The sequence below is a fragment of the Pseudophryne corroboree genome, chromosome 6 (assembly GCF_028390025.1).
Source record: "Pseudophryne corroboree isolate aPseCor3 chromosome 6, aPseCor3.hap2, whole genome shotgun sequence".
NCBI lineage: Eukaryota > Metazoa > Chordata > Amphibia > Anura > Myobatrachidae > Pseudophryne > Pseudophryne corroboree.
In genome coordinates, this window is record NC_086449.1 from 839,948,594 (window position 1) to 839,968,548 (window position 19,955).

The 19,955-nt window shown below is 48.7% G+C and overlaps 1 protein-coding gene across 1 annotated transcript in view; it reads right to left on the reverse strand.

The window, feature by feature from the left end:
- Positions 1-19,955, reverse strand: part of PLEKHA5 (pleckstrin homology domain containing A5) — a 303,743-nt gene that overhangs the window by 90,915 nt on the left and 192,873 nt on the right. The window contains exons 15-17 of the mRNA XM_063930091.1: positions 19,751-19,900; positions 19,429-19,530; positions 18,326-18,437 (exon numbers count right to left, since the gene is read on the reverse strand). Coding sequence (XP_063786161.1) covers positions 18,326-18,437; positions 19,429-19,530; positions 19,751-19,900 — 364 coding nt within the window. The remainder of the gene's footprint in view (positions 1-18,325; positions 18,438-19,428; positions 19,531-19,750; positions 19,901-19,955) is intronic.

The window sequence follows — 19,955 nt, forward strand, 5'->3', positions numbered from 1 at the left end:
GCTCCTGCTCTTACCTCTTACTGTATGATTACCATCACCTGTGCTGTACCCTAATACTGGCCCAGTGCTCATACCTATGTCATACCTCCCAACATGACCCTCTCCAGGAGGACACAATGCTCTGCTCCTGCACTTCCCTCTTACTGTATGATTACCATCACCTGTGCTGTACCCTAATACTGACCCAGTGCTCATACCTACGTCATACCTGCTAACATGACCTCTCCAGGAAGAACACAATGCTCTGCTCCTGCACTTCCCTCTTACTGTATAATTACCATCACCTGTGCTGTACCCTAATACTGACCCAGTGCTCATACCTATGTCATACCTCCCAACATGACCTCTCCAGGAGGGACACAATGCTCTGCTCCTGCTCTTCCCTCTTACTGTATGATTACCATCACCTGTGCTGTACCCTAATACTGACCCAGTGCTCATACCTATGTCATACCTCCCAACATGACCTCTCCAGGAGGACACAATGCTCTGCTCCTGCACTTCCCTCTTACTGTATGATTACTATCACCTGTGCTGTACCCTAATACTGACCCAGTGCTCATACCTATGTCATACCTCCCAACATGACCCTCTCCAGGAGGACACAATGCTCTGCTCCTGCACTTCCCTCTTACTGTATGATTACCATCACCTGTGCTGTACCCTAATACTGACCCAGTGCTCATACCTATGTCATACCTCCCAACATGACCCTCTCCAGGAGGACACAATGCTCTGCTCCTGCACTTCCCTCTTACTGTATGATTACCATCACCTGTGCTGTACCCTAATACTGACCCAGTGCTCATACCTATGTCATACCTCCCAACATGACCTCTCCAGGAGGACACAATGCTCTGCTCCTGCACTTCCCTCTTACTGTATGATTACCATCACCTGTGCTGTACCCTAATACTGACCCAGTGCTCCTACCTATGTCATACCTCCCAACATGACCTCTCCAGGAGGACACAATGCTCTGCTCCTGCTCTTCCCTCTTACTGTATGATTACCATCACCTGTGCTGTACCCTAATACTGACCCAGTGCTCATACCTATGTCATACCTGCTAACATGACCTCTCCAGGAAGAACACAATGCTCTGCTCCTGCACTTCCCTCTTTCTGTATGATTACCATCACCTGTGCTGTACCCTAATACTGACCCAGTGCTCATACCTATGTCATACCTCCCAACATGACCTCTCCAGGAGGACACAATGCTCTGCTCCTGCTCTTACCTCTTACTGTATGATTACCATCACCTGTGCTGTACCCTAATACTGACCCAGTGCTCATACCTATGTCATACCTCCCAACATGACCCTCTCCAGGAGGACACAATGCTCTGCTCCTGCACTTCCCTCTTACTGTATGATTACCATCACCTGTGCTGTACCCTAATACTGACCCAGTGCTCATACCTATGTCATACCTCCCAACATGACCCTCTCCAGGAGGACACAATGCTCTGCTCCTGCACTTCCCTCTTACTGTATGATTACCATCACCTGTGCTGTACCCTAATACTGACCCAGTGCTCATACCTATGTCATACCTCCCAACATGACCTCTCCAGGAGGACACAATGCTCTGCTCCTGCTCTTCCCTCTTACTGTATGATTACCATCACCTGTGCTGTACCCTAATACTGACCCAGTGCTCCTACCTATGTCATACCTCCCAACATGACCTCTCCAGGAGGACACAATGCTCTGCTCCTGCTCTTCCCTCTTACTGTATGATTACCATCACCTGTGCTGTACCCTAATACTGACCCAGTGCTCATACCTATGTCATACCTCCCAACATGACCTCTCCAGGAGGACACAATGCTCTGCTCCTGCTCTTACTGTATGATTACCATCACCTGTGCTGTACCCTAATACTGACCCAGTGCTCATACCTATGTCATACCTCCCAACATGACCCTCTCCAGGAGGACACAATGCTCTGCTCCTGCACTTCCCTCTTACTGTATGATTACCATCACCTGTGCTGTACCCTAATACTGACCCAGTGCTCATACCTATGTCATACCTCCCAACATGACCTCTCCAGGAGAACACAATGCTCTGCTCCTGCACTTCCCTCTTACTGTATGATTACCATCACCTGTGCTGTACCCTAATACTGACCCAGTGCTCATACCTATGTCATACCTCCCAACATGACCTCTCCAGGAGGACACAATGCTCTGCTCCTGTACTTCCCTCTTACTGTATGATTACCATCACCTGTGCTGTACCCTAATACTGACCCAGTGCTCATACCTATGTCATACCTCCCAACATGACCTCTCCAGGAGGACACAATGCTCTGCTCCTGCACTTCCCTCTTACTGTATGATTACCATCACCTGTGCTGTACCCTAATACTGACCCAGTGCTCCTACCTATGTCATACCTCCCAACATGACCTCTCCAGGAGGACACAATGCTCTGCTCCTGCTCTTCCCTCTTACTGTATGATTACCATCACCTGTGCTGTACCCTAATACTGACCCAGTGCTCATACCTATGTCATACCTCCCAACATGACCCTCTCCAGGAGGACACAATGCTCTGCTCCTGCACTTCCCTCTTACTGTATAATTACCATCACCTGTGCTGTACCCTAATACTGACCCAGTGCTCATACCTATGTCATACCTCACAACATGACCTCTCCAGGAGGACACAATACTCTGCTCCTGCTCTTCCCTCTTACTGTATTATTACCATCACCTGTGCTGTACCCTAATACTGACCCAGTGCTCATACCTATGTCCTACCTCCCAACATGACCCTCTCCAGGAGGGACACAATGCTCTGCTCCTGCTCTTCCCTCTTACTGTATGATTACCATCACCTGTGCTGTACCCTAATACTGACCCAGTGCTCCTACCTATGTCATACCTCCCAACATGACCTCTCCAGGAGGACACAATGCTCTGCTCCTGCTCTTCCCTCTTACTGTATGATTACCATCACCTGTGCTGTACCCTAATACTGACCCAGTGCTCATACCTATGTCATACCTCCCAACATGACCTCTCCAGGAGGACACAATGCTCTGCTCCTGCTCTTACTGTATGATTACCATCACCTGTGCTGTACCCTAATACTGACCCAGTGCTCATACCTATGTCATACCTCCCAACATGACCCTCTCCAGGAGGACACAATGCTCTGCTCCTGCACTTCCCTCTTACTGTATGATTACCATCACCTGTGCTGTACCCTAATACTGACCCAGTGCTCATACCTATGTCATACCTCCCAACATGACCTCTCCAGGAGAACACAATGCTCTGCTCCTGCACTTCCCTCTTACTGTATGATTACCATCACCTGTGCTGTACCCTAATACTGACCCAGTGCTCATACCTATGTCATACCTCCCAACATGACCTCTCCAGGAGGACACAATGCTCTGCTCCTGTACTTCCCTCTTACTGTATGATTACCATCACCTGTGCTGTACCCTAATACTGACGCAGTGCTCATACCTATGTCATACCTCCCAACATGACCTCTCCAGGAGTACATAATGCTCTGCTCCTGCTCTTCCCTCTTACTGTGTGATTACCATCACCTGTGCTGTACCCTAATACTGACCCAGTGCTCATACCTATGTCATACCTCCCAACATGACCTCTCCAGGAGTACATAATGCTCTGCTCCTGCTCTTCCCTCTTACTGTGTGATTACCATCACCTGTGCTGTACCCTAATACTGACCCAGTGCTCATAGCTATGTCATACCTCCCAACATGACCTCACCAGGAGGACACAATGCTCTGCTCCTGCTCTTCCCTCTTACTGTATGATTACCATCACCTGTGCTGTACCCCAATACTGACCCAGTGCTAATACCTATGTCATACCTCCCGACATGACCTCTCCAGGAGGGACACAATGCTCTGCTCCTGCACTTCCCTCTTACTGTATGATTACCATCACCTGTGCTGTACCCTAATACTGACCCAGTGCTCATACCTATGTCCTACCTCCCAACATGACCCTCTCCAGGAGGGACACAATGCTCTGCTCCTGCTCTTCCCTCTTACTGTATGATTACCATCACCTGTGCTGTACCCTAATACTGACCCAGTGCTCCTACCTATGTCATACCTCCCAACATGACCTCTCCAAGAGGACACAATGCTCTGCTCCTGCTCTTCCCTCTTACTGTATGATTACCATCACCTGTGCTGTACCCTAATACTGACCCAGTGCTCCTACCTATGTCATACCTCCCAACATGACCTCTCCAGGAGGACACAATGCTCTGCTCCTGCTCTTCCCTCTTACTGTATGATTACCATCACCTGTGCTGTACCCTAATACTGACCCAGTGCTCATACCTATGTCATACCTCCCAACATGACCTCTCCAGGAGGACACAATGCTCTGCTCCTGCTCTTACTGTATGATTACCATCACCTGTGCTGTACCCTAATACTGACCCAGTGCTCATACCTATGTCATACCTCCCAACATGACCCTCTCCAGGAGGACACAATGCTCTGCTCCTGCACTTCCCTCTTACTGTATGATTACCATCACCTGTGCTGTACCCTAATACTGACCCAGTGCTCATACCTATGTCATACCTCCCAACATGACCTCTCCAGGAGAACACAATGCTCTGCTCCTGCACTTCCCTCTTACTGTATGATTACCATCACCTGTGCTGTACCCTAATACTGACCCAGTGCTCATACCTATGTCATACCTCCCAACATGACCTCTCCAGGAGGACACAATGCTCTGCTCCTGCACTTCCCTCTTACTGTATGATTACCATCACCTGTGCTGTACCCTAATACTGACCCAGTGCTCATACCTATGTCATACCTCCCAACATGACCTCTCCAGGAGGACACAATGCTCTGCTCCTGCACTTCCCTCTTACTGTATGATTACCATCACCTGTGCTGTACCCTAATACTGACCCAGTGCTCCTACCTATGTCATACCTCCCAACATGACCTCTCCAGGAGGACACAATGCTCTGCTCCTGCTCTTCCCTCTTACTGTATGATTACCATCACCTGTGCTGTACCCTAATACTGACCCAGTGCTCATACCTATGTCATACCTCCCAACATGACCCTCTCCAGGAGGACACAATGCTCTGCTCCTGCACTTCCCTCTTACTGTATAATTACCATCACCTGTGCTGTACCCTAATACTGACCCAGTGCTCATACCTATGTCATACCTCACAACATGACCTCTCCAGGAGGACACAATACTCTGCTCCTGCTCTTCCCTCTTACTGTATTATTACCATCACCTGTGCTGTACCCTAATACTGACCCAGTGCTCATACCTATGTCCTACCTCCCAACATGACCCTCTCCAGGAGGGACACAATGCTCTGCTCCTGCTCTTCCCTCTTACTGTATGATTACCATCACCTGTGCTGTACCCTAATACTGACCCAGTGCTCCTACCTATGTCATACCTCCCAACATGACCTCTCCAGGAGGACACAATGCTCTGCTCCTGCTCTTCCCTCTTACTGTATGATTACCATCACCTGTGCTGTACCCTAATACTGACCCAGTGCTCATACCTATGTCATACCTCCCAACATGACCTCTCCAGGAGGACACAATGCTCTGCTCCTGCTCTTACTGTATGATTACCATCACCTGTGCTGTACCCTAATACTGACCCAGTGCTCATACCTATGTCATACCTCCCAACATGACCCTCTCCAGGAGGACACAATGCTCTGCTCCTGCACTTCCCTCTTACTGTATGATTACCATCACCTGTGCTGTACCCTAATACTGACCCAGTGCTCATACCTATGTCATACCTCCCAACATGACCTCTCCAGGAGAACACAATGCTCTGCTCCTGCACTTCCCTCTTACTGTATGATTACCATCACCTGTGCTGTACCCTAATACTGACCCAGTGCTCATACCTATGTCATACCTCCCAACATGACCTCTCCAGGAGGACACAATGCTCTGCTCCTGTACTTCCCTCTTACTGTATGATTACCATCACCTGTGCTGTACCCTAATACTGACGCAGTGCTCATACCTATGTCATACCTCCCAACATGACCTCTCCAGGAGTACATAATGCTCTGCTCCTGCTCTTCCCTCTTACTGTGTGATTACCATCACCTGTGCTGTACCCTAATACTGACCCAGTGCTCATAGCTATGTCATACCTCCCAACATGACCTCACCAGGAGGACACAATGCTCTGCTCCTGCTCTTCCCTCTTACTGTATGATTACCATCACCTGTGCTGTACCCCAATACTGACCCAGTGCTAATACCTATGTCATACCTCCCGACATGACCTCTCCAGGAGGGACACAATGCTCTGCTCCTGCACTTCCCTCTTACTGTATGATTACCATCACCTGTGCTGTACCCTAATACTGACCCAGTGCTCATACCTATGTCATACCTCCCAACATGACCCTCTCCAGGAGGACACAATGCTCTGCTCCTGCACTTCCCTCTTACTGTATGATTACCATCACCTGTGCTGTACCCTAATACTGACCCAGTGCTCATACCTACGTCATACCTGCTAACATGACCTCTCCAGGAAGAACACAATGCTCTGCTCCTGCACTTCCCTCTTACTGTATAATTACCATAACCTGTGCTGTACCCTAATACTGACCCAGTGCTCATACCTATGTCATACCTCCCAACATGACCTCTCCAGGAGGGACACAATGCTCTGCTCCTGCTCTTCCCTCTTACTGTATGATTACCATCACCTGTGCTGTACCCTAATACTGACCCAGTGCTCATACCTATGTCATACCTCCCAACATGACCTCTCCAGGAGGACACAATGCTCTGCTCCTGCTCTTCCCTCTTACTGTATGATTACCATCACCTGTGCTGTACCCTAATACTGACCCAGTGCTCATACCTATGTCATACCTCCCAACATGACCCTCTCCAGGAGGACACAATGCTCTGCTCCTGCACTTCCCTCTTACTGTATGATTACCATCACCTGTGCTGTACCCTAATACTGACCCAGTGCTCATACCTATGTCATACCTCCCAACATGACCCTCTCCAGGAGGACACAATGCTCTGCTCCTGCACTTCCCTCTTACTGTATGATTACCATCACCTGTGCTGTACCCTAATACTGACCCAGTGCTCATACCTATGTCATACCTCCCAACATGACCTCTCCAGGAGGACACAATGCTCTGCTCCTGCACTTCCCTCTTACTGTATGATTACCATCACCTGTGCTGTACCCTAATACTGACCCAGTGCTCATACCTATGTCATACCTCCCAACATGACCCTCTCCAGGAGGACACAATGCTCTGCTCCTGCTCTTCCCTTACTGTATGATTACCATCACCTGTGCTGTACCCTAATACTGACCCAGTGCTCATACCTATGTCATACCTCCCAACATGACCTCTCCAGGAGGACACAATGCTCTGCTCCTGCTCTTCCCTCTTACTGTATGATTACCATCACCTGTACTGTACCCTAATACTGACCCAGTGCTCATACCTATGTCATACCTGCTAACATGACCTCTCCAGGAAGAACACAATGCTCTGCTCCTGCACTTCCCTCTTTCTGTATGATTACCATCACCTGTGCTGTACCCTAATACTGACCCAGTGCTCATACCTATGTCATACCTCCCAACATGACCCTCTCCAGGAGGACACAATGCTCTGCTCCTACACTTCCCTCTTACTGTATGATTACCATCACCTGTGCTGTACCCCAATACTGACCCAGTGCTAATACCTATGTCATACCTCCCGACATGACCTCTCCAGGAGGGACACAATGCTCTGCTCCTGCACTTCCCTCTTACTGTATGATTACCATCACCTGTGCTGTACCCTAATACTGACCCAGTGCTCATACCTATGTCATACCTGCTAACATGACCTCTCCAGGAGGACACAATGCTCTGCTCCTGCTCTTCACTCTTACTGTATGATTACCATCACCTGTGCTGTACCCTAATACTGACCCAGTGCTCATACCTATGTCATACCTCCCAACATGACCTCTCCAGGAGGACACAATGCTCTGCTCCTGCTCTTACCTCTTACTGTATGATTACCATCACCTGTGCTGTACCTTAATACTGGCCCAGTGCTCATACCTATGTCATACCTCCCAACATGACCCTCTCCAGGAGGACACAATGCTCTGCTCCTGCACTTCCCTCTTACTGTATGATTACCATCACCTGTGCTGTACCCTAATACTGACCCAGTGCTCATACCTATGTCATACCTCCCAACATGACCTCTCCAGGAGGACACAATGCTCTGCTCCTGCACTTCCCTCTTACTGTATGATTACCATCACCTGTGCTGTACCCTAATACTGACCCAGTGCTCATACCTATGTCATACCTCCCAACATGACCCTCTCCAGGAGGACACAATGCTCTGCTCCTGCACTTCCCTCTTACTGTATGATTACCATCACCTGTGCTGTACCCTAATACTGACCCAGTGCTCATACCTATGTCATACCTGCTAACATGACCTCTCCAGGAAGAACACAATGCTCTGCTCCTGCACTTCCCTCTTACTGTATAATTACCATCACCTGTGCTGTACCCTAATACTGACCCAGTGCTCATACCTATGTCATACCTCCCAACATGACCTCTCCAGGAGGGACACAATGCTCTGCTCCTGCTCTTCCCTCTTACTGTATGATTACCATCACCTGTGCTGTACCCTAATACTGACCCAGTGCTCATACCTATGTCATACCTCCCAACATGACCTCTCCAGGAGGACACAATGCTCTGCTCCTGCTCTTACCTCTTACTGTATGATTACCATCACCTGTGCTGTACCCTAATACTGACCCAGTGCTCATACCTATGTCATACCTCCCAACATGACCCTCTCCAGGAGGACACAATGCTCTGCTCCTGCACTTCCCTCTTACTGTATGATTGCCATCACCTGTGCTGTACCCTAATACTGACCCAGTGCTCATACCTATGTCATACCTCCCAACATGACCCTCTCCAGGAGGACACAATGCTCTGCTCCTGCACTTCCCTCTTACTGTATGATTACCATCACCTGTGCTGTACCCTAATACTGACCCAGTGCTCATACCTATGTCATACCTCCCAACATGACCTCTCCAGGAGGACACAATGCTCTGCTCCTGCACTTCCCTCTTACTGTATGATTACCATCACCTGTGCTGTACCCTAATACTGACCCAGTGCTCATACCTATGTCATACCTCCCAACATGACCCTCTCCAGGAGGACACAATGCTCTGCTCCTGCACTTCCCTCTTACTGTATGATTACCATCACCTGTGCTGTACCCTAATACTGACCCAGTGCTCATACCTATGTCATACCTCCCAACATGACCTCTCCAGGAGGACACAATGCTCTGCTCCTGCTCTTCCCTTACTGTATTATTACCATCACCTGTGCTGTACCCTAATACTGACCCAGTGCTCATACCTATGTCATACCTGCTAACATGACCTCTCCAGGAAGAACACAATGCTCTGCTCCTGCACTTCCCTCTTTCTGTATGATTACCATCACCTGTGCTGTACCCTAATACTGACCCAGTGCTCATACCTATGTCATACCTCCCAACATGACCTCTCCAGGAGGACACAATGCTTTGCTCCTGCTCTTCCCTCTTACTGTATGATTACCATCACCTGTGCTGTACCCTAATACTGACCCAGTGCTCATACCTATGTCAAACCTCCCAACATGACCTCTCCAGGAGGACACAATGCTCTGCTCCAGCACTTCCCTCTTACTGTATGATTACCATCACCTGTGCTGTACCCTAATACTGACCCAGTGCTCATACCTATGTCCTACCTCCCAACATGACCTCTCCAGGAGGACACAATGCTCTGCTCCTGCTCTTCCCTCTTACTGTATGATTACCATCACCTGTGCTGTACCCTAATACTGACCCAGTGCTCATACCTATGTCATACCTCCCAACATGACCTCTCCAGGAGGACACAATGCTCTGCTCCTGCTCTTACCTCTTACTGTATGATTACCATCACCTGTGCTGTACCCTAATACTGGCCCAGTGCTCATACCTATGTCATACCTCCCAACATGACCCTCTCCAGGAGGACACAATGCTCTGCTCCTGCACTTCCCTCTTACTGTATGATTACCATCACCTGTGCTGTACCCTAATACTGACCCAGTGCTCATACCTATGTCATACCTCCCAACATGACCCTCTCCAGGAGGACACAATGCTCTGCTCTTGCACTTCCCTCTTACTGTATGATTACCATCACCTGTGCTGTACCCTAATACTGACCCAGTGCTCATACCTATGTCATACCTCCCAACATGACCTCTCCAGGAGGACACAATGCTCTGCTCCTGGACTTCCCTCTTACTGTAAGATTACCATCACCTGTGCTGTACCCCAACACTGACCCAGTGCTCATACCTATGTCATACCTCCCAACATGACCTCTCCAGGAGGACACAATGCTCTGCTCCTGCACTTCCCTCTTACTGTATGATTACCATCACCTGTGCTGTACCCTAATACTGACCCAGTGCTCATACCTGCTAACATGACCTCTCCAGGAAGAACACAATGCTCTGCTCCTGCACTTCCCTCTTACTGTATAATTACCATCACCTGTGCTGTACCCTAATACTGACCCAGTGCTCATACCTATGTCATACCTCCCAACATGACCTCTCCAGGAGGGACACAATGCTCTGCTCCTGCTCTTCCCTCTTACTGTATGATTACCATCACCTGTGCTGTACCCTAATACTGACCCAGTGCTCATACCTATGTCATACCTCCCAACATGACCTCTCCAGGAGGACACAATGCTCTGCTCCTGCTCTTACCTCTTACTGTATGATTACCATCACCTGTGCTGTACCCTAATACTGACCCAGTGCTCATACCTATGTCATACCTCCCAACATGACCCTCTCCAGGAGGACACAATGCTCTGCTCCTGCACTTCCCTCTTACTGTATGATTACCATCACCTGTGCTGTACCCTAATACTGACCCAGTGCTCATACCTATGTCATACCTCGCAACATGACCCTCTCCAGGAGGACACAATGCTCTGCTCCTGCACTTCCCTCTTACTGTATGATTACCATCACCTGTGCTGTACCCTAATACTGACCCAGTGCTCATACCTATGTCATACCTCCCAACATGACCTCTCCAGGAGGACACAATGCTCTGCTCCTGCACTTCCCTCTTACTGTATGATTACCATCACCTGTGCTGTACCCTAATACTGACCCAGTGCTCATACCTATGTCATACCTCCCAACATGACCTCTCCAGGAGGACACAATGCTCTGCTCCTGCACTTCCCTCTTACTGTATGATTACCATCACCTGTGCTGTACCCTAATACTGACCCAGTGCTCATACCTATGTCATACCTCCCAACATGACCCTCTCCAGGAGGACACAATGCTCTGCTCCTGCACTTCCCTCTTACTGTATGATTACCATCACCTGTGCTGTACCCTAATACTGACCCAGTGCTCATACCTATGTCATACATCCCAACATGACCTCTCCAGGAGGACACAATGCTCTGCTCCTGCTCTTCCCTTACTGTATTATTACCATCACCTGTGCTGTACCCTAATACTGACCCAGTGCTCATACCTATGTCATACCTGCTAACATGACCTCTCCAGGAAGAACACAATGCTCTGCTCCTGCACTTCCCTCTTTCTGTATGATTACCATCACCTGTGCTGTACCCTAATACTGACCCAGTGCTCATACCTATGTCATACCTCACAACATGACCTCTCCAGGAGGACACAATACTCTGCTCCTGCTCTTCCCTCTTACTGTATTATTACCATCACCTGTGCTGTACCCTAATACTGACCCAGTGCTCATACCTATGTCCTACCTCCCAACATGACCCTCTCCAGGAGGGACACAATGCTCTGCTCCTGCTCTTCCCTCTTACTGTATGATTACCATCACCTGTGCTGTACCCTAATACTGACCCAGTGCTCCTACCTATGTCATACCTCCCAACATGACCTCTCCAGGAGGACACAATGCTCTGCTCCTGCTCTTCCCTCTTACTGTATGATTACCATCACCTGTGCTGTACCCTAATACTGACCCAGTGCTCATACCTATGTCATACCTCCCAACATGACCTCTCCAGGAGGACACAATGCTCTGCTCCTGCTCTTACTGTATGATTACCATCACCTGTGCTGTACCCTAATACTGGCCCAGTGCTCATACCTATGTCATACCTCCCAACATGACCCTCTCCAGGAGGACACAATGCTCTGCTCCTGCACTTCCCTCTTACTGTATGATTACCATCACCTGTGCTGTACCCTAATACTGACCCAGTGCTCATACCTATGTCATACCTCCCAACATGACCTCTCCAGGAGGACACAATGCTCTGCTCCTGGACTTCCCTCTTACTGTAAGATTACCATCACCTGTGCTGTACCCCAACACTGACCCAGTGCTCATACCTATGTCATACCTCCCAACATGACCTCTCCAGGAGGACACAATGCTCTGCTCCTGCACTTCCCTCTTACTGTATGATTACCATCACCTGTGCTGTACCCTAATACTGACCCAGTGCTCCTACCTATGTCATACCTCCCAACATGACCCTCTCCAGGAGGACACAATGCTCTGCTCCTGCACTTCCCTCTTACTGTATGATTACCATCACCTGTGCTGTACCCTAATACTGACCCAGTGCTCATACCTGCTAACATGACCTCTCCAGGAAGAACACAATGCTCTGCTCCTGCACTTCCCTCTTACTGTATGATTACCATCACCTGTGCTGTACCCTAATACTGACCCAGTGCTCATACCTATGTCATACCTCCCAACATGACCTCTCCAGGAGGACACAATGCTCTGCTCCTGCTCTTCCCTTACTGTATTATTACCATCACCTGTGCTGTACCCTAATACTGACCCAGTGCTCATACCTATGTCATACCTGCTAACATGACCTCTCCAGGAAGAACACAATGCTCTGCTCCTGCACTTCCCTCTTTCTGTATGATTACCATCACCTGTGCTGTACCCTAATACTGACCCAGTGCTCATACCTATGTCATACCTCCCAACATGACCCTCTCCAGGAGGACACAATGCTCTGCTCCTGCTCTTCCCTCTTACTGTATAATTACCATCACCTGTGCTGTACCCTAATACTGACCCAGTGCTCATACCTATGTCATACCTCACAACATGACCTCTCCAGGAGGACACAATACTCTGCTCCTGCTCTTCCCTCTTACTGTATTATTACCATCACCTGTGCTGTACCCTAATACTGACCCAGTGCTCATACCTATGTCCTACCTCCCAACATGACCCTCTCCAGGAGGGACACAATGCTCTGCTCCTGCTCTTCCCTCTTACTGTATGATTACCATCACCTGTGCTGTACCCTAATACTGACCCAGTGCTCCTACCTATGTCATACCTCCCAACATGACCTCTCCAGGAGGACACAATGCTCTGCTCCTGCTCTTCCCTCTTACTGTATGATTACCATCACCTGTGCTGTACCCTAATACTGACCCAGTGCTCATACCTATGTCATACCTCCCAACATGACCTCTCCAGGAGGACACAATGCTCTGCTCCTGCTCTTACCTCTTACTGTATGATTACCATCACCTGTGCTGTACCCTAATACTGACCCAGTGCTCCTACCTATGTCATACCTCCCAACATGACCTCTCCAGGAGGACACAATGCTCTGCTCCTGCTCTTCCCTCTTACTGTATGATTACCATCACCTGTGCTGTACCCTAATACTGACCCAGTGCTCATACCTATGTCATACCTCACAACATGACCTCTCCAGGAGGACACAATACTCTGCTCCTGCTCTTCCCTCTTACTGTATTATTACCATCACCTGTGCTGTACCCTAATACTGACCCAGTGCTCATACCTATGTCCTACCTCCCAACATGACCCTCTCCAGGAGGGACACAATGCTCTGCTCCTGCTCTTCCCTCTTACTGTATGATTACCATCACCTGTGCTGTACCCTAATACTGACCCAGTGCTCATACCTATGTCATACCTCCCAACATGACCTCTCCAGGAGGACACAATGCTCTGCTCCTGCTCTTACCTCTTACTGTATGATTACCATCACCTGTGCTGTACCCTAATACTGGCCCAGTGCTCATACCTATGTCATACCTCCCAGCATGACCCTCTCCAGGAGGACACAATGCTCTGCTCCTGCACTTCCCTCTTACTGTATGATTACCATCACCTGTGCTGTACCCTAATACTGACCCAGTGCTCATACCTATGTCATACCTCCCAACATGACCCTCTCCAGGAGGACACAATGCTCTGCTCTTGCACTTCCCTCTTACTGTATGATTACCATCACCTGTGCTGTACCCTAATACTGACCCAGTGCTCATACCTATGTCATACCACCCAACATGACCTCTCCAGGAGGACACAATGCTCTGCTCCTGGACTTCCCTCTTACTGTAAGATTACCATCACCTGTGCTGTACCCCAACACTGACCCAGTGCTCATACCTATGTCATACCTCCCAACATGACCTCTCCAGGAGGACACAATGCTCTGCTCCTGCACTTCCCTCTTACTGTATGATTACCATCACCTGTGCTGTACCCTAATACTGACCCAGTGCTCCTACCTATGTCATACCTCCCAACATGACCTCTCCAGGAGGACACAATGCTCTGCTCCTGCACTTCCCTCTTACTGTATGATTACCATCACCTGTGCTGTACCCTAATACTAACCCAGTGCTCATACCTATGTCATACCTCCCAACATGACCTCTCCAGGAGGACACAATGCTCTGCTCCTGCACTTCCCTCTTACTGTATGATTACCATCACCTGTGCTGTACCCTAATACTAACCCAGTGCTCATACCTATGTCATACCTGCTAACATGACCTCTCCAGGAAGAACACAATGCTCTGCTCCTGCACTTCCCTCTTTCTGTATGATTACCATCACCTGTGCTGTACCCTAATACTGACCCAGTGATCATACCTATGTCATACCTCCCAACATGACCTCTCCAGGAGGACACAATGCTCTGCTCCTGCTCTTCCCTCTTACTGTATGATTACCATCACCTGTGCTGTACCCTAATACTGACCCAGTGCTCATACCTATGTCATACCTCCCAACATGACCCTCTCCAGGAGGACACAATGCTCTGCTCCTGCACTTCCCTCTTACTGTATAATTACCATCACCTGTGCTGTACCCTAATACTGACCCAGTGCTCATACCTATGTCATACCTCACAACATGACCTCTCCAGGAGGACACAATACTCTGCTCCTGCTCTTCCCTCTTACTGTATTATTACCATCACCTGTGCTGTACCCTAATACTGACCCAGTGCTCATACCTATGTCCTACCTCCCAACATGACCCTCTCCAGGAGGGACACAATGCTCTGCTCCTGCTCTTCCCTCTTACTGTATGATTACCATCACCTGTGCTGTACCCTAATACTGACCCAGTGCTCATACCTATGTCATACCTCCCAACATGACCTCTCCAGGAGGACACAATGCTCTGCTCCTGCACGTAACCTCTTACTGTATGATAACCATCACCTGTGCTGTACCCAAATACTGACCCAGTGCTCATACCTATGTCATACCTCCCAACATGACCCTCTCCAGGAGGACACAATGTTCTGCTCCTGCTCTTCCCTCTTACTGTATTATAACCATCACCTGTGCTGTACCCTAATACTGACCCAGTGCTCATACCTATGTCATACCTCCCAACATGACCTCTCCAGGAGGATACAATGCTCTGCTCCTGCACTTCCCTCTTACTGTATGATTACCATCACCTGTGCTGTACCCTAATACTGACGCAGTGCTCATACCTATGTCATACCTCCCAACATGACCTCTCCAGGAGGACACAATGCTCTGCTCCTGCACTTCCCTCTTACTGTATGATTACCATCACCTGTGCTGTACCCTAATACTGACGCAGTGCTCATACCTATGTCATACCTCCCAACATGACCTCTCCAGGAGGACACAATGCTCTGCTCCTGCACTTCCCTCTTACTGTATGATTACCATCACCTGTGCTGTACCCTAATACTGACCCAGTGCTCATACCTATGTCATACCTCCCAACATGACCCTCTCCAGGAGGACACAATGCTCTGCTCCTGCACTTCCCTCTTACTGTAGGATTACCATCACCTGTGCTGTACCCCAATACTGACCCAGTGCTCATACCTATGTCATACCTCCCAACATGACCTCCCCAGGATGACACAATGCTCTGCTCCTGCTCTTCCCTCTTACTGTAGGATTACCATCACCTGTGCTGTACCCCAATACTGACCCAGTGCTCATACCTATGTCATACCTGCTAACATGACCTCTCCAGGAAGAACACAATGCTCTGCTCCTGCACTTCCCTCTTACTGTATGATTACCATCACCTGTGCTGTACCCTAATACTGACCCAGTGCTCATACCTATGTCATACCTCCCAACATGACCCTCTCCAGGAGGACACAATGCTCTGCTCCTGCTCTTCCCTCTTACTGTATGATTACCATCACCTGTGCTGTACCCTAATACTGACTCAGTGCTCATACCTATGTCATACCTCCCAACATGACCTCTCCAGGAGGACACAATGCTCTGCTCCTGCTCTTCCCTCTTACTGTATGATTACCATCACCTCTGCTGTACCCTAATACTGACCCAGTGCTCATACCTATGTCATACCTCCCAACATGACCTCTCCAGGAGGACACAATGCTCTGCTCCTGCTCTTCCCTCTTACTGTATGATTACCATCACCTGTGCTGTACCCCAATACTGACCCAGTGCTCATACCTATGTCATACCTATCAAACATATTTATTGGAAACCTGACAACTGCTATCCAATAGGACAAAATGCTTACCTGGTTTAAAGCTCACCTGCCAACTGACTACTGGCTTTTAAAAGTGAGACAGTCACCAGCACACCGAGGGGTGGAGAGAGTGCCTGTGTGCACCCTATTCCTGGGAATGGCAAGTGCGGTGGATTCCTGTATGTGTAGAATAGGGTTCATTTTTAATTAGCCGTTTTGTGATCATAGCTCTCCCATGCACCCCTCTCTAATCTTATTTACTGTAAACCTGTTTCATTGTTGTGCTGGTGACTGTCTTACCTTTAAAAGCCAAAAGTTTGTTGGCAGGTGAGCTTTAAACCAGGTAAGCAAATTTTCTCCTATTGGATAGCAGCTGGCAGGTTTCCAATAAATCTGTGTGAAAAATGTATGTGATGGAGTAGGACTTGCAGTGAAATGGGGTCCCGTGATGTGGGCTGCAAGCTTAAATGCATTGTACAATTCATGAACTAAAAGCCCATTATTTATCCAGTTAGAAGTGAATGAGGTTACTGAGGAGAGGGCTGGGTTCTCTGTATATATGTGAGTAGATGGTCACAACCCCAACTTAGTGGTGGAGAGTGCATGTTTGCACCCCCCATTCTTGGGAATGGCGAGTGCGGTGGATTCCTATATACAGTGTGTATATATATATATATATATATATCACTGTTTGCGTTCAGGGTGTACATTGTACAGATACTGTATATTTATATACATAGTCGTTTTGGACTTGAGGAGCCGGCGCACTGCGCACACCTAGTGTCCAGCGTCTGTTTCTTCCTTTATTGCTCCTCCCCCTGATGTCACAGCAAGATCATACATGTCTTAGTTTCATTCTAGTCAGAAAGCTATACAACAGTGAAAACGCCATCCACATTCATCCGGTGGTTTTTGCATAATGCCGGAACGATCAGAGCGGCAGGCTCCGTAGTTCATACACAGTCCCCAGGAGCACATTGCCATGTACAGTATCACCAGCGCAGCTTTCACTATAGAAAGGTTTTATTTGTGGAGCTGGGACTGGAAGCTACTCAACAACTAACTTCAGCTACCTAGGACTACTTTTACCTCTGCAAGTCAGTGTCGCCGGGGGCGGAGCATCGCTCAGCTGCCCCGGTCTTTTTATTTCTTCCATTATTAGCACAAACGAAGATTCTTCGTTTTACAGGGACTTGATAAATAGGCCCCAATATCTGAGGAAATGAGATGGAAAGAGGCGATTACACAGTTACTAAATTCTATGTAGGAAGAGGCAGAGTAATGACCGCGTAGAAGGCGACCACGCCTACAGAGCACGCTTATCTCAGTACAGCACTATGGTATATTGGTGGTGATACATGAGGAAAGAATAATAATAGATTATAGGGGCACCTGTCTCTGTGGACGTTCTCTGCTGTTTGTGTTTACTCAGTCCTTCCATCACGTCCTGAATCCGCCAGATCTCCTTCTGCATCTGTGCCCGCTGTATGCCCGCGGATTCCGTCTGCACGTGTAACATGACCACAATCAGTGAGGAGGGCACTACATTCTGCTTCACAGTCTCTGCAGCAGGGAAAGTACTGACAACTGCCCCACCGACTAACACAGGTAGTGCAGGTAAAGGTGTGCTACGTATATGTCACATGACCACACCTGGACCTCTCCTCAGCAGGGATAGATACAGGTAATGCAGGTAAAGGTGTGCTACGTATATATGTCACATGACCACACCTGGACCTCTCCTCAGAGCAGGGATAGATACAGGTAATGGTGTGCTACGTATATGTCACATGACCACACCTGGACCTCTCCTCAGCAGGGATAGATACAGGTAATGCAGGTAAAGGTGTGCTACTTATACCTGGACCTCTCCTCAGAGCAGGGATAGATACAGGTAATGCAGGTAAAGGTGTGCTACGTATATATGTCACATGACCACACCTGGACCTCTCCTCAGAGCAGGGATAGATACAGGTAATGGTGTGCTACGTATATGTCACATGGCCACACCTGGACCTCTCCTCAGCGCAGGGATAGATACAGGTAATGCAGGTAAAGGTGTGCTACTTATACCTGGACCTCTCCTCAGAGCAGGGATAGATACAGGTAATGCAGGTAAAGGTGTGCTACGTATATATGTCACATGACCACACCTGGACCCCTCCTCAGAGCAGGGATAGATACAGGTAATGGTGTGCTACGTATAGGTCACATGGCCACACCTGGACCTCTCCTCAGCGCAGGGATAGATACAGGTAATGCAGGTAAAGGTGTGCTACTTATACCTGGACCTCTCCTCAGAGCAGGGATAGATACAGGTAATGCAGGTAAAGGTGTGCTACGTATATATGTCACATGACCACACCTGGACCTCTCCTCAGAGCAGGGATAGATACAGGTAATGGTGTGCTACGTATATGTCACATGGCCACACCTGGACCTCTCCTCAGCAGGGATAGATACAGGTAATGCAGGTAAAGGTGTGCTACTTATACCTGGACCTCTCCAAGTCTCTCTAAATGTTCCCGCATGTGGTTTCTGGCAGTGGTCACATCTCGCTCTAACTTGTCATATTCTCTCCAGGATCGTTCCAGCTCCTATACAAAGCAGAACAGAGAAAGTCTCCAGCGCCATACTGCAGAAAGAAATAACATATCGCCAACAGTGACCCCCACCCAAAGGGAGAATATAAATCCAGTAACGCAGAAATCTTACTGACAAAGGAGAGACCGATACATTGTGGCCACTGGGGGCGCAATGCTAGTCACAGGGTGACTATGGTGATATGGCGGCAGGGATAATATGAGCCCCACTTACCGCGGAAGCCCGTGTCACCTCTCGGCATGTACTAAGCAGCCCATTTTGCAGCTCGTCCCTCTGCAGGACTACACTCTGAATGGCTGCAGGATTGTCTGTGTTCATCTCAATCTCCTGACTGGCAGAGAGCAGAGCTTGTTCCAGGGTGTACTAGGGGAACAAAAGAACAGTTATTCAGGGAACAGGAAGCTGCAGTGTCGTGAAC